The 15,645-nt window shown below is 38.8% G+C and overlaps 1 protein-coding gene across 7 annotated transcripts in view; it reads right to left on the bottom strand.

The window, feature by feature from the left end:
* Nucleotides 1-15,645, bottom strand: part of HECTD1 (HECT domain E3 ubiquitin protein ligase 1) — an 83,857-nt gene that overhangs the window by 6,242 nt on the left and 61,970 nt on the right. For 6 of the 7 annotated variants that reach the window (XR_005882663.1, XM_040970237.1, XM_040970236.1 and 3 more), the window contains 13 exons: nt 15,004-15,160; nt 11,657-11,879; nt 10,138-10,192; nt 9,742-9,924; nt 9,119-9,326; nt 8,952-9,037; nt 8,588-8,715; nt 7,246-7,447; nt 5,334-5,471; nt 4,442-5,049; nt 1,401-1,479; nt 1,176-1,269; nt 402-552 (listed from right to left, as the gene is read on the bottom strand). Coding sequence is in view for 6 of the 7 variants with exons in the window: in XM_040970237.1 (XP_040826171.1) it covers nt 402-552; nt 1,176-1,269; nt 1,401-1,479; nt 4,442-5,049; nt 5,334-5,471; nt 7,246-7,447; nt 8,588-8,715; nt 8,952-9,037; nt 9,119-9,326; nt 9,742-9,924; nt 10,138-10,192; nt 11,657-11,879; nt 15,004-15,160 (2,312 nt within the window). In the remaining variant the exon portion in view is untranslated. The remainder of the gene's footprint in view (nt 1-401; nt 553-1,175; nt 1,270-1,400; nt 1,480-4,441; nt 5,050-5,333; nt 5,472-7,245; nt 7,448-8,587; nt 8,716-8,951; nt 9,038-9,118; nt 9,327-9,741; nt 9,925-10,137; nt 10,193-11,656; nt 11,880-15,003; nt 15,161-15,645) is intronic. The other variant, XM_040970241.1, reaches the window with a different exon arrangement.

The following is a 15,645-nucleotide window of genomic DNA, read 5'->3' as shown; positions in this document are numbered from 1 at the left end:
CAAAGGATATCCCAAAGCCTGTGAAATTGTATCATAAAATAATACTAATAATGAAGAAAGTACAAAAATATGTTCTGCCTCTTGTTATGGTTCAATAAAAAGCTTGTTTTAATATAAGCACAATATAATAAAGCTTGAGGATTTACTACCTACCTAATTTAAAAACAATGAACAATTAACAGGCAAATGAGTAAAGGAACCTTAACACCAACAACAACCCAACTGTCTTTGTGTGTATGTTCAATCTGATTGATAAATGTGCATCTGATAATGTTGAGACTCCACTGGTTTTTCATTTACTTTGTAAGTAATTCATCAAGAGTTAAAATTGCTTAAGTGAATCTGGTGTTTGTTTGGGAATATAAACAACTTTGCTTATCACAGAAAATATGAAAACATACCTGTCACGTGTATAGCCCAGCTTCGGTTCAGTATAATTGATGATATCCTCTGCTGCCCAGGAGGGTGACTGGTTTCCACAAAGAATCATCTGGACTTCTTCATGGCTGAAGGAACTTAATTTCTCCATTGGAAAAACTTTATTAAACCCATCTACATCATACACACAGCAAAACATACAATTCAGTTTTTCAGTTATAATTTAAAAAATGCCAGTTATCAAATCATAATACTTATTAGGTACTAAATAGAACATTTTTTTAAAAACACTTTACAAATGTTTGGATAAATAAGTATAAGGTTAAACAGCTTGAAATAAAAACTGTTGGGATTTATGTTTCATATCACAATTTCTGTTTTATATCACAAGTGTGAAAAGAGGATATTCAGTTACTCTGATGGGTGGCCAAAGCTGCGTTTTCATTTTCTCAAAAGTGATTTGTCTACTGTGCTTTATGTGGTCCCATCTTCACCTGAAGAAGTTAGCTTCCTTCATGAAGTAATTCACCCTTAACTGCATAACACAAATATACACAACCTAACATCTACTGAAAAATAAAGGCATCAGGGCCAAAAGTAACAGATCCTCATTACTCCAGAGGAACAAGCTGAGGGGACAGTCTAGCCTGAGAATGTTTTACCCTTTGGAATATTCCACAGGACCTAACTAGCTGGAGGACAGAAAAATATTGGGTAAATCCTAGAGATCTCCAACTTTGCTTGTCCTTAATTTCAACTGTTTCAAAGGGAAAGGAGAGGCATACGTTAAATATTACCTCTAAAGGCTTCCATCTGTTTTTGAATACCCGTATGCATGCAAAAATCAAACATCAAATCCACATATTCTTCTGCATTATCCATTGTAATCATCTGCAAAGGAAAATTTGGCAGCATAAATATCACTATCTAGGACCAGCACAGTAATACTCAGTGTAACTGAGCTTGCTAAGAAAGGATGTTTCAGGATTTCAAACTGTATTAAAAGCAAAACCTTTACCTACCTCATCTTCACCACTTGGCTTGAGATCTACAGCTGTAAAGCCATATATTCTTGAAGAAGGGCAAAACTGGAAATTTAAACTGAGAAGACAAAAGTTCATAGGTTAACTAACACTGAATGACTGCTAGTGTTTAATTTTTACAACAATGTGACTGGAACCACTAATGCCCTCCCTGTTTCATCAAACTCAAAATAGCAGATTAGATGTACATGAGAGCTTTTCTTTCTTTTTTTCTTTGGTTAAAGACTTATTTATTTATTGGAAAAGCAGATATACAGACAGAAGGAGATACAGAGAGAAACATCTTCTATCTGCTGGTTCACTCCCCAGCTTAGCTGGAGCTGTGCTGATCTGAAGCCAGGAACCAGGAGCTTATTCCAAGTCTCCCACGCAAGTGCAGGGTCCCAAGACATTGGGCCATCCTCTACCACTTTCCTAGGCCACATGCACAGAGCTGGATGGGAAGTAGAGCAGCTGGGATACAAACCAGTGTCCATATGGGATCCCAAAGGACCCAAGTGAGGATTTAGCCACTAGGCTATGGCACTGGGTCCATATGAGAGCTTTTTAAATACAAAACCTATACACAATATTACTAGGTCAAACATAATCAAACCTGCCTAGTTTTGTAGAAATTTCAAGGAACCACCATCTCTCCTTATTTTATTTTATCTTTATGGCACAAAATTAACAAGTTGAAGATTTATGGCATGAATTATGGCAGTGATCTAAGACTTCCATCAGGAACAAACTATTGCTTGAGTAGTTATTCAATCCATACACCCCCCCCCCAAAGTCTATTAAAAAAAGCCAGTCCTTGACTATAGTAGACGTATGCTATTTAACATATTTAACATGACTATGGGGGGGGGGGTGTCAGTGTTGCAAGCAGCCACGCGGAACAATGAGGCATCCAGTAGCAAGAGTGACAGCATGAGCACTGCCTGCTTTACTGCTAATCCAGCTCCCCAGTGATGTACTCAGAAAGGGGAAATGGCTGTCAGTAACTAGGCCCTGCCTCGCAAATGGGAGACCAGGAGGGCATTACTGGCTTCTGGTTTTGTTCTGGCCATTGTGGCTATTTGGGAAGTAAACTAGCAGATAGCTACCTCTCTTTCACACTGTCTTTTTATTTTTTTTTTTAAAGATTTATTTGTTTTTATCAGAAAGGCAGATTTTCAGAGACAAGGAGAGAGAAAGACCTTCCGTACTTTTATGGGATCCTGGCACACACAAGGCGAGAACTTAGCCATGCACTACCTTTCTTGAAACATAAACAAGGGCCTGGTGTGGTAGCCTAAAGGCTAAATCCTCATCTTGCATATGCCAGGATGCCGTATGTATGCTAGTTTGTGTCCCAGCTGCTCCACTTCCCATCCAGCTCCCTGCCTATGGCCTGAGAAGGCAGTGAGGACGGCCCAAAGCCTTGGGACCCTGACCCGTGTGGGAGACCTGGAAAACCTCCAGACCTCCAGACTGGCTCAGCTCCAACCATTGGAGCCACATGGGGAGTGAACCAGCAGATGGAAGATCTTTCTCTCTTGTCTCTCCTCTCTGCAAATCTGCCTTTCAAATAAAAACAAATCTTTACAGCAAAAAAAAAATTCTGAGAAATGCATTAGGGCCAAATCTAGATGCCACAGTGTGCTACATACCTAGGCTAGCTGGTACAACACACTGATACCTAGACTACAAACCTGCAGGGCAATAAAAACTGCTATACAGATAACACAATGGTAAATATTTGTATATCTAAATAGAGTAACAAAAGGAGTATCTTAGCTCTTTTATTATCTTATGAAATCACTCTTGTATATGTCCAACATAAAGCATTAATTAAGCAGCACATAACTGTATAACCGTTTATGAACTACAACTTCCTAATATTATTAGCAAACACAAAAAAGGGGAATTGACATGGCAGTGTAGCACCCTAAGCTGCCACTTGTGACTCAACCATACCACAAGGAAGTGTCAGTTCAAACCCTAGGTATTCCACTTTCAGCGGGAGCTTCCTGCTGATGTGCCTGTCTGGGAAGGCAGCTAGCCGATAACGTCCCCAGTGCTTCGGCCTCTGCCAATCGTGGGAGACCAGGTCGGAGTTCCTGGCTTGTGGCTTTGGCCTGGTCCAGCCCCAGCTGTGTTGGTCATTTGGGGAGTAAATCAGTGCAGAAACGGAAAATTAGGGGATAAATGATCAAGACTGCTCGATGTCTTGTGTTCCGCTTTTCTAATAAATCTTTAAGAAAGAAAAGAAAAAAAGCCTTGCAGTCAGCTCCAAAACAGGGAAATGTATTAGAGGAATGATAATTACATGAATACAAAAAACCCTACTTTTTTTTAAAAAAGATTTTTATTTTTATTGGAAAGGCAGATGTACAGAGAGGAGGAGAGACAAGACAGATCTTCCATCCACTGATTATTTCCCAAATGGCCACAATGGCTGGAGCTGAGCCAACCTAAAGCCAGGAGCTAGGAGCTTCTTCCACATCTCCCATATGGGTGCAGAATCCCAAGGCTTTAGGCTGTCCTTGACTGCTTTCCCAGGCCACAAGCAGGGAGCTGGATGGGAAGCGGGGCCACCGGGACATGAAGTGGTGCCTGTATGGGATCCTGGCACGTGCAAGGTGAGGACTTTAGCCACTAGGCTACTGTGCCTGGCCCTAATAAACCCTTTTTATCAAATAATCTTCAGCATAAATATTAGCTGATATAGCCATTATGGATAAGGTTTACACACCAACCAAACTCTGAGCTTTGCCAAGCAGGCTTTATATATTAGCTGATAAATTATTTAAAATATGATTGGTTTGGGGCTTATTAAATAAGGCATGTAAACTTACCATATTATATGATAAAACAAGTAATCTTCCAGAGGTCTGATGAGTAAGAAATTACGGTCTGACAATATGAGTGTTTTCTTTATAATAAACCAAAGGTTGAGTGATAATATTATATAGTACAAATTGGTGAGGACAAAGAAACAAAAGCTTTAGAACTTGTTCATTCATTAGGCTGAAGAACACACATATGAAACTTACCCTAAGTCCTCTATGCTAAGTGGAGGCCCAGAACCTGACGGATTCTTGAGTACTAGTTCCTGTAATTTCGTGTTCTTCTCATCTTCAGAAAGACCTTTGTTGCTTAAAATTTGGCGCCTCTTTATAGCAAGGTCTTTAATTTCTTTTAAAAATCTGGCTCGATGTGGGTTTACAAGTTCAAAGTCTTCCCAAGTTAAAATTCCATTAAACCAAGCTGGAGGTTTTGGTTTAGGGGGATCCAGAATAAATTCTGACTTTGAATCCTCTTCAAAGCTTCCTACTGAGAGTGAATCATGACCTTCTTCTGTAGAGGCTTCAGACTGACTTTCAGTACAGTGTAAGTCTCTATCACCTCGTGACTCATAAATCAGCTTACTCATATTACTTTTAATGTCTCCCATACACATAAGTTTGAAGAAAGGCTTAGAAATAGGTAAGTCAACAAGTCTATTGTCTTGAATGCATTTGGCCAAGAAAATTCCAAGGAAATGGAATAGTTTTGTGATCCTTTCAAGCTCATCGCTGTCTTGAGGAAACGGTGCGGTGAAGAGTCCACAGGACCTCTGTACATAATATCCAGGAGGCTTCAATCCACCTCCAAGATCGACCTGGGGTTTTAGATTTGGAAAACACAAATGAAAATTAAATAAATGGTATAGCAATGAAGCCAATCACTGTCATTTAAGAAAAAGAAAATCCAAACGTTTAATATCATCCTGAATTTATCTAAAAGTATGTATGTGTTTTATTACCAGTGTTTATTTATCCTTAAGAAATATTTTAATAATATCAAGATTATTGAAAACATGGACTATGTTCTGAAAGTGTCAGTCATTATTAACATGTTCCACAAGCACAGTCACAAGTCAAGTCACAAAATGAAAAATCTTACATGACGAGATTCATCATCTGGGAAGTTATCATCACATAGCCAAGCTCCCAGGTCAGTCCTCTGAAATTCTGCTGCCACCAGAGCATAAAACTCTAAAGTGGGACCCAAGCCAGTTCCTTCCTCCCCTAAAAACTCAACCTAAAATATAAACAAATCAATTATGAGGAAAAGTGATCCAACTCTTGAAAAATGTCCTATCTGATCCAGTAATACACTTTCTTAGTAGGCTTATAATACAAGCAAAAAGAAGTTTTAATCTAGCTTTTCTAAATGGAAGAGTACATTGTAGTACAAACTCAAGCACTGTGTTGTTGAGCATTATTCATATATTCCTTACTTTTCACAACCACACAACGTATCTCCTTTTTACTTGAAAGGAATAAAAATGATTTATTTGCTTGAGAAAAAAATCATATGCAGATCTTCTTGTTTATGACAATAAAGCCTAAACTTTTCCACATATTTCTGATTACGTGCAATCACATTAAAGGGTTTTCTCACAACTCTACCTGTTCTAAAAATGATATGAAGTGTGTGCACGTTTTTCAAGATTTATTTATTTGAAAAGGCAAAGATATAGAGAGGAAGACACAGAGAAAAGAGAGAGGGCTATCTTTCTTCTACAAGTTTGCTCCCAAACTGGCCACAATGGCAGTGGTGAAGCCAGTCCAAAGTCAGGAACTAAGAGCTTCTTTCAGATCTCCTATTTGGGTGATAGAAGTCCAAGCTCTCGGACTGTGTTCTGCTAAATTTTCCTAGGCCATTAGCAGGGCACTAGAAGTTAAACGGAATGGATGGGACACAAACTGGGGCCCGTTTGTGATATGAGCATGGTAAGAGGCTGCTTTACTTACTGTACTTTGATGCCAGCCCCTGAAGTATCTTTAAAAAATATAAAGGAAACTGGATTACCAAAGTTATGAGACAGGAGAAGATAAGGCAGTTTGCATATAAAGGGAAAGCCACAGCCTTCGAAATTTTCTAGAGATGTACCATGCTCACTTTGATCTATTTGTGACTCCAAAGACAAAAAACAGCTGGAAATTATCAGTTTTGGAAGAAGTATTTCTGTTGTTTCCCCCAGAAGGAACACTGTGTATACGGAACATAATCAACGATGTCCATAGGCCTACGCCTACAGTAAATACACTGAGTTCCATAATGCTATTTGTTTGACATCTCTTAGTATAGATCAATAATATAAACACTGTTTATGCAAACCAATAATAAAAATGCACCTATTGGGATGGACATGGGTTAAGTCCTGCTATTCTAGCTCCCAGCCAATGTCCTGAGAAAGCAGCAAAAGGTGTCCCAAGTCCTTGGGCCCTTGTACCAAAGGGAAAAAAACAAGTTCTTGGCTTCTGGTTTTGGAATGGCTAAGCTCTGGCCATTGTGGCCACTCTTGGGGAGTGAATTAAAGAATGGAATATCTCTTTCTGTAACTCTTTCAAAGTAAATAAATCCTTCTGAAATAAACTAATCTGTTTCCAATCTAGCTGCCTAATAATGTGCCTGAGGGACAGTGGATAACGGCTCAGATACCTAGGATCATGGCATTTCTAGGAGTCACAGATGCATTCTGGGATCCTGGCTTTGGCCTTCCTCAGCCTTGGCTGCTGTATCTGGGGAGTAAACCAGCAATTCGAAGACAGATCTTTCTCTCTGAAGTGGATAGCAGTATCCAACAGACTTTGAACAGCAGTGCAAAACCTCTTCATTGCTTAGAAAGGACTGGACATGTGAGACAGGCTGACAGCCTCTTATGAAACATGTCTTGTCAAAGGACAGTCTTTGCATAGAGAAGAGAGAAATGCCTCTTCTCATTTAACTCAGTTTTACGCAGAAGATACATTGGCTGATGGCCTCAGTGTCATTTGTGCTCCCTCAAACACATTTTATATTAAGTTACCTCAAGAACAGATTTCCGATCTGCATGGATCTGCATGACATTCTCAGCCCATTCCATCAACGATTCACCACGTGGGACTTTTACTCTTTCATGCTTGAGGCGACCAACTCTGAACTCTCCAGGATCATCTCGCCTTACACTGCTTGTGGTTCTAGTTCGTTCCACAGTGGCTTCACGTCGGTTTTGTAACCATACTATCGCTCTGAAACAGAAAAACATCTCAGGTAGCTGAAGCACATATCAACAACTGAATGTGGGCCCGGTGTGATAGCGTAGTGGCTAAAGTCCTCACTTTGAATGCACCAGGATCCCATATGGGCACCGGTTCTAATCCCGGCAGCCCTGCTTCCCATCCAGCTCCCTGCTTGTGGCCTGGGAAAGCAGTCGAAGATGGCCTATAGCCTTGGGGCGTTGCACCTGCATGGGAGACCTGGAGGAGGTTTCTGGCCAGAGCTGGAAATGCAAACAAAGTACTCTAACACAGAACACAGATACACTGAGTACTAGCTGTACCACATACCGTGATGATCTTTTTTTGCTTGTTTATATAAATTATTTTTCCTTTCATTAAAAATAAATAAATTTTATTATAATCTACCTTGTACAAAGTGAGAAAATACTCCATATTTTTCTTTCTTTTCCCAATTAAATAGAGGTGAAGCTCTAATTTATCAAGGACAAAAATAGCCATTTTACCACCTACTTTGAAAAAGCACTGTGGGTACACAATCATTACACAAAATACATAGTGATTATTACTTTTTCTTTTTTATTATTAATTACACCGAATTATGTGACACAGTTTCACAGGCTCTGGGATTCCCCCAACCCCTCCCTATCCGCTCTTCCCCCCATAGTGTTAATTATGACACACTGTATACTGTTTCAGACATGTTAGCTAGAGCAGTGGACAAAATAGTCAGAAAATCTTATGCTCCTGAAACTTTTGTCTAGCGGAAAAACACAAAGAAAACAAAATTAAATAAAATATGCAGTAAGCTAAATGACAGGAAGAGAAAAATGATTAATTAGAGATAAGATACATTCAACCACCAAAGAATTTGCAAGCATTCAGCCTGGCATTGCTGGGAATTTCAACAATTAATCATTTATGTAAGCTACCAAAGAACTAGATAGTAGATGTCACCTGATGAAAACACCCCATTCTATCTACAGCAGTCCAACAGAAAACAGTAAATTTTGAAAAGGCATCACATTTCAGAACACAACATATTCTCTTGAAAAGCTTTGGCAGTGTATTTATACATCCAGTATAATTGTACTGGACAATTATAAAAAAAATTACTAGTTACTATAAAACATTAAAAGATATACATCTTACCTTGAGGCACCAAATGCTGTACATGTGAAATAAAGTTGTCTAGTTTCAAATGGAATAAGAAAAGGACATTTGCTTGTTAACTGTTCACACCAGTCTGGCAGAGCTCCACTTGCCAATGCTAATGGTTCCTGCAAATTAACAAATGACAAAGTCTCAAGCACAAAAAGGCAACTGTAAAAAATTACACAAAAGAAGTCAATTCTTCACAGTAATTAAAACAAATGCAAATGATTGCAAGGCCTGAATCACCCAAGTTATAAAGAAAGGAGAGATGGTGAGAGGCAGGCAGGGCTGGAAGGGCAGCACTGTGAGTGAGAAGTCCGACAGTTACCAAATAAAGAGGTCACACATGTGATTTTGTTACCTCAATCTGCTGTAAGATTTTTGTTGTGATTTTCTTGCTGGTGAATTCATCTGGTGGGAAAGTAAACTGAGGCTCCTCATCACCATCTATAAAAAGAATAAAAATACAAGCTGATTTATAGGAAAACAAAAACAAAAGCGACAAATGAAACAAGGCTTTTTACGAACCTTCTTGAGATATTCTTGAATAAGGGTCACTTGCAACTATGTACAGAATACGCAGAAGTTGAAGTACATCTTCAACTCCACAAGAGTTCTGTCCATTGCCTGCTTTGGCCTGAGGTTGTTCCTTTGTCAAATTAAGAATATCACTACTTTGAAGAGCAGAAATGGCCCCCTGGTTTGAGCCAGACTTTGTTCCATGCTCACAAAAATCCTGCACAAACAATGAGCATAACTGGTCATTAGTCACATTTTTAAGAAAAGCACCATATTATTGTTACTTTGAAAAGTACTACCATTGCTTTTTTGGAATGCTGAACTTTTTCAAAGAATTGCCATCTTTGGAGTATCTGAAAGCCCAGTATTAAACAAGACAACAATCATTGTGCTCTAGACCATTAAAATCCCCAGACAAAATAAAACTTATAGAAGCCATAATTAAAACTCTATTTCTGAAGTCCAATTTTGCAAGTTGTACTTGAAAATTTTAGCCTGGCATATTAACAGTGTTAATTCAACCTAGTTTTTTGTTTGTTTGTTTAATTATGTCCCAGTAAATCTCTTACAAAGCTGCAAAACAAAGCATAAGCCATTCCCAATCAAAACTGTATTTTGATGCCAATATATACCTTATATGCAGCTATGAGCTGAGAACAATTTCTGTTTTTCCTAATACTTTTATTAGTGCCAGTTAATTTCCAGTGGCGTAGGAAAGTGGCGTCTGCATTCTTCTGCAAGTAGGTTATCAAGTCATTCTTTGGTAATTCATCAGTGCCAAGGTACTGTTCCACATGCTCTATAGACCAGCAACCCTATAATAGGGAAAACCAAATGTTGGCCTTTCCCAGTTATAATGTCTATATTTCACATGCATTGTATGAGGCAGCTTTAAGATCATGCACTTAATTTTAACAACTTCATGTTAGTCATTTTTCCCTCAAAATGACTAACACTGAACAATGTTAGTTTTATTTCATTTTTACCAAGTAGCCAAGAATAAGACCTATTTTCTACAGCTAACTTACCATTTTTCCATTTTCCTTTTCTTTGTCAGAATCCTTCATCTCTCTGTACATGATTCTAAACATGAACATACATTATTCAAGTTAATTCTTACATCAAGTTATTTGCAGTTATTTCCATAAAGGTTTAATACTTTTAAAAAAATGTGATTAAGTCCTGAATTCAAGGAGAATTTTTGAGGAAAAAAAATATCAATTTGATAAACATGGGAAAGTAACAAAAACCATATAAAGTAGATAACTTCTTAAACTTCAAAAAAAAATGAGAGAAAATATTGTCATCACCTTGTTTGTTCTCAAAAGAACTTCCATTGGATTACTAACATGTAAGGAGAACATGGTATCACAGGTGAAGTTGTAGTAAGGGTAAAAATCTATTATTATTATTACCATATAATAACTGGCAGATAATACTTATTAAACACTACAGTCTAGAGAGCATTGAAATCACAACATCTATTAATGAATTGATTCCTCACAACTACTTTCATTCATGGTACTGAGTAGTCAAGTAAGCTACAAAAAGGTAAATTTTCCCTAAAGTCATTAATAATTATTTGATGAATGCATAAATGAACAAAGAGAAAAGCTTAAATAATAAAGTCTATAATAAAGAATAAAAAATTTATTTCAAATGATACTCTTTTCAACAACTACTTTATAAACATCTAGCATATACAGATTCTTTTTTAAAGGCTTACTTTGAAAGTTAACATTAGAGGCAGGGGGCGTTCCATACATTGGTTTACTAACCAGCTGGCCACAACACCTAGTTCAGGGCCAAGCCAGGAACTAGGAATTTCACACATGGTCTCCCGCACAGTGAGCAGGGGCCCAAACACCCTGGCCATTCTTTGCTGCTTTTCACAGGCCATTAGCAAGGAGCTGGATCAGAGGTGAAGCAGCCAGGACATGAAGCAGTACCCACATGGGGTGCCGGCACTGTAGGCGGAGGCTTTATCCACTATAGCACAATGCAAGAGCTTAGTCTACATTGTTTCTATAGGTCCTTCCAGCCGCAAAACTTAATTATTCTACAACAGAAGTCAGAATGTACTTTTTTTCTATTGGTAGCAGAACAATAAAATCTTTTTAGTTTTACTATAATTTAAAATAGAAATATAATGCTTATTTGTTCATATATCATGACAGTACCTACTAAAACATTAAGTTGGGCCCGGCGCGGTGGCGCAAGTGGTTAAAGGTCCTCGCCTTGCACGCCCGGGATCCCATATGGGCGCCGGTTCTAATCCCGGCAGCCCCGCTTCCCTTCCAGCTCCCTGCCTGTGGCCTGGGAAAGCAGTCGAGGACGGCCCAAAGCTTTGGGAACCTGCACCCGCGTGGGAGACCCGCAAGAGGCTCCTGGCTTCGGATCGGCATAGCATCGGCCCGTTGCGCTCACTTGGGGAGTGAATCATCGGACGGAAGATCTTCCTCTCTGTCTCTCCTCTCTGTATATCCGCCTTTCCAATGAAAAAATAATAAAAATAAATCTTTAAAACATTAAGTTAAAATCTCTTACGTGTATGTTGGCTCCCAAATACGCCTAAGCTTATCTGATTTCACATTGCCATTACAGGACAACTGAAGCAATTTTTGTACATAGTAAAAGATGGTTGATCTAAAATTGGTGAGTGGCAGCTCAACTTCACGAGTTGTTCCAAGACCGGTTACTTTCAAAGTGAGAGCTAATCGAGGTGATGGAGTACATTCAACTTCTTCCAAGAGCTCTGAATGAGGTGTTCCTGAAAATTTAGAAGACATATAAAAAACAATTATACTGCAAAAAGCAGTTCAGAAGAAAACTGCACTAGGAGACGTGAAATTCAAACCCTTTTGCCATACGTGAACCAAACTTAGTCACCAATTTAACAACTTTACTATTTCAATGTTTATTTGTTTGAAAGGCAAAGAGAAAGAGAGAAAGGCAGAGATCTCCCACCTACTGTTTTATTCCTCAACTGGCTGAAAACAGCCAGGTCTGGGTCAGACTAAAGAAAGGAATCAGGAGCTAAATGGGAAGGGAAATTTATTTGGACCCTTTTATGCTGCCTTCTCAGGTGCATTTCCAGGAAATTGGGTCAGAACCAGTTAGGTGTACATGTGATGTGTACACCTAAGAAGTGGTAGCATCACTCAATGTACTATATTAACAAACCCATTGTTTAGAAATGGAACAATCATGCTTAAAGACAAGCTGTCACAAGAGAAGGCATGTAACACGTGTACGTACGGATCTCTTACTTTTATTTGGAAATACATGGGAAACCACCCTGGGCCAATAACTGTTAACTATTTACACTGGATAAGTGAGTTGTAAGTTTAACACATGCACACCAAAATAATTAGGTTTGTAATGTTTTATAATGCATCTGATAGTTCTTTATTATTAGCTCATGAATCCATTCTTCCTATCACAATTGAAGATATTATTTTCTGACAACACAAACGTTTTGCACTCATCTTACCCTACAAAATGAAGTGTAGAGCTAGCATTTCTTTATTATAAATTATTACTAGTTAAAACATTAGAAGATATGAATACATTATTGGCAAAGAACATTACAGAAAGTTTGTACGTATTTGTACTCCTTAGGTTTTCCTTTCTGAAAAGACCTTGCATCATGCTGATTCAGGACATATCCATCCTCCCCAGAGGGGGACTGGCATGATGGAAAAGTGCGTTAAGCCACACTGGATGTGACATACAATCTGAGTGTGGATGGCCTAAGTCCTTGGGGTCCTGTAGGCATGTAGGAGACGCAGATGGAATTTGAGGCCCTGGCTTTGTTCAGCCATCTGGCTATGTGGGAAGTGAACAGTGTGTGGAAGATTCTTCTCTTTTCCAGTCCCTCTGTAAGCCTGTCTTTCAAATAAATAAATCTTTAAAAACAGAGATGTAAGTAACAAGGTCCAATGTCTGGGCCTGTCACCACACAGGAGAACTGCATGGAGTTCCAGGAAACTAGCTGCAGCAGTGACCTGGCCCTGGTAGTTGTAGTCATTTGGGGAGAGAACCAGCAGAGGAAAGATCATTTTCTTCCTCTTGGCATCTTTCTCACTGTAACTGTCTTAAATAAAGACATCTTAAAATATATACGCATACATCAAAAAAATGTATCACACAATTTAAGTCTTCTTTAATGATAATATGATTATAATAGCTGAGATTTACTGAGGCACGTATTGGGCACTTTATATATTTTACTTAATCCTTTTAAGTTAAAAGACAGCTTTGTTGAATAGAGATAACTCATTTGTCTAATGTATTTGTTTTCCTATTACTGTTGTAAAATATTATCATAAAACGAAAGGTGTAATATCACAATATAACACATCTGTATAATTCTACAGGTTAAAAGTCTAACATGGATTTTCAGGGTCCCATTCCTTCTGGAAGCCCTAAGAAAAAGACAGTTTTCTTATCTTTGCTCACTTTTAAAAGCTGCTCACATTCCTTGACTCCAGAATCCCTCTCATCATTTTTCCTCTACCGCCTTATAGAGATTGCTGCAATTATACTAAGCCTGTTTAGATAATCCAGGATAATCTTTTCATGTCAAGATCTTTAATTGTATCTGAAAACTGTTTTTTTCCATCACAAGTTCCAGAGATTTGGATCCGGACAATGTTTGGTAAATCATTAGGATGCCTACCATATCTGATCTGACTTTTAATAGATAAAATTGCCACTCAGTCAAATGACTCCAGAGGCCACAACTAAAACCACTGGTCAACTTTCAAAGTGGACAGCAACAGGGCCCGGTATGATGCCTCAAGTGCTGGGATCCCATATGGGTGCTGGTTCGTGTGTAAGCTCTTTCCATCCAGCTCTCTGCTTCTGGTCTGGGAAAGTAGCAGAGGATGGTCCAAAGCCTTGGGACCCTGCACCGACTTTGAAGACCCAGATGAAGCTCCTGGCTCCCAGTTGTTGATTGACTCAGCTTTGGCTGCTGCGACAATTTTGGGAGTGAACCAGCAGACAGAAGATATTTCTCTGCACCTCCTTCTCTCCATAAATCTGATCTGCCTTTCCAATAAAAATAACCATATCTTTAAAAAAAGTGACAACAAATCCTTAGTAATTTTGTTTTAGTACAAAACAGGTATAACTGTTTCCAACATTTAAATAGGGCATGGCTTTAAAATCGTGCTTTTTAAATGATTCAATATTTGCTCCACAGAAAATATTTTTGTGAACTTGTGGTTGAAAGGTTGTCCTACAATAAGATGCTGGACTCTATGCTGGGTATATGCTTGCAATGAAGGAATCTCAACTGAACTTGAACTGTGGTTATGCAGCAAGGTGGAGGAATCTACCATGGGGGGAGGGTTGTGGGAGGGGTGGGGGGAATCCCAGTGCCTATAAAACTGTATCACATAATACAATGTTATCAACAATAAAAAAAAAGAAAGAAAAGTTGTCCTAGGTATTTTACTGATAGGCCAGATACATCAGCAACACAAATAGGACTTTTCCTTTTTTCTTTAACATTTATTTACTTGTTTGAGAGGCAGTTACATAAGATGGAAAGATAAAGAGAACTTTCATTTACTGGGTCACTACCCAAATGGCTCAAAAGCCAAGGTTGGGCTAGGAGCTTCTTCCAGGTCTCCCTGATAAGTGGCAGTGGAGCTCAAGCACTTGTGCAATCTTTTGCTGGTCTTCAGGTACAGTAGCAGAGAGCTGGATGAGAAAGATTAGCTGGGACTTGAATCAGTGCTCATAAGGTATACCGATGTTGAAGGGAGGAGCTTTAACTTGCTGTGTCACAACATCGGCCCCAGGAATTTTACTTTTCAGATTGTAAATACTAGCATTATTTGGTATGTATTAAAATTAAATCATAAAATTAAAATACACTATACCTGGAGGTGGAATTTCTAGATCAGTTGTCTGTTGGACATTAGTACGACCAGGTCTAGGATCGAAAGCAGGAACCAAAGCAGAAAATTGGCGCTTCAGCACATAATCATCATCCCATGTTCTCCGGCGTCCTCCTTTAGTCTCATATTCTTCTTCTTCCTACGAAAATAATGATAATCTCATTACTACAAAAGTGATACTGGGGCCAGACTTGCAGCATAGCCAACTAAGCTGTCATATATTCAACGTCTAAATGCTCCACTTCCAACCCAAGTCCCTGGTAATGTGTCTGGGAAAGAAGAGCAAGATGGCGACCCATGTGGGAGGCCCAGATGGAGTTCTAAGCTTCTGGATTTGGTCTGGCCCAGCCCTAAATGCCGCAGTCAATGGGGATTGAACTACCAGTTCGAAGATCAATCCCTCTTTCCCTCTCCTTGTAACTCTGCTTTTCAAATAAATAATTAAAAAATATATATATATTTTTTATTGGAAAGGCAGATTTACAGAAAGAAGAGATTTAAACATTTCCATCCACTGGTTCACTTTCCAAGTGGCTGCTACAGCCAAAGCTGAGCCAATCCAAAACTAGGAGCCAGGAGCTTCTTCCGGGTCTCCCACATGGGTACAGCATACCAAGGCTTTGG

Source organism: Ochotona curzoniae, unplaced genomic scaffold (assembly GCF_017591425.1).
Source record: "Ochotona curzoniae isolate NIBS_2020 unplaced genomic scaffold, NIBS_Ocur_1.0 scaffold_4701, whole genome shotgun sequence".
In the NCBI taxonomy this organism is placed as follows: Eukaryota; Metazoa; Chordata; class Mammalia; order Lagomorpha; family Ochotonidae; genus Ochotona; species Ochotona curzoniae.
Note: the sequence above shows the minus strand (reverse complement) of the source record. Positions and strands in the feature narration are given on the sequence as shown.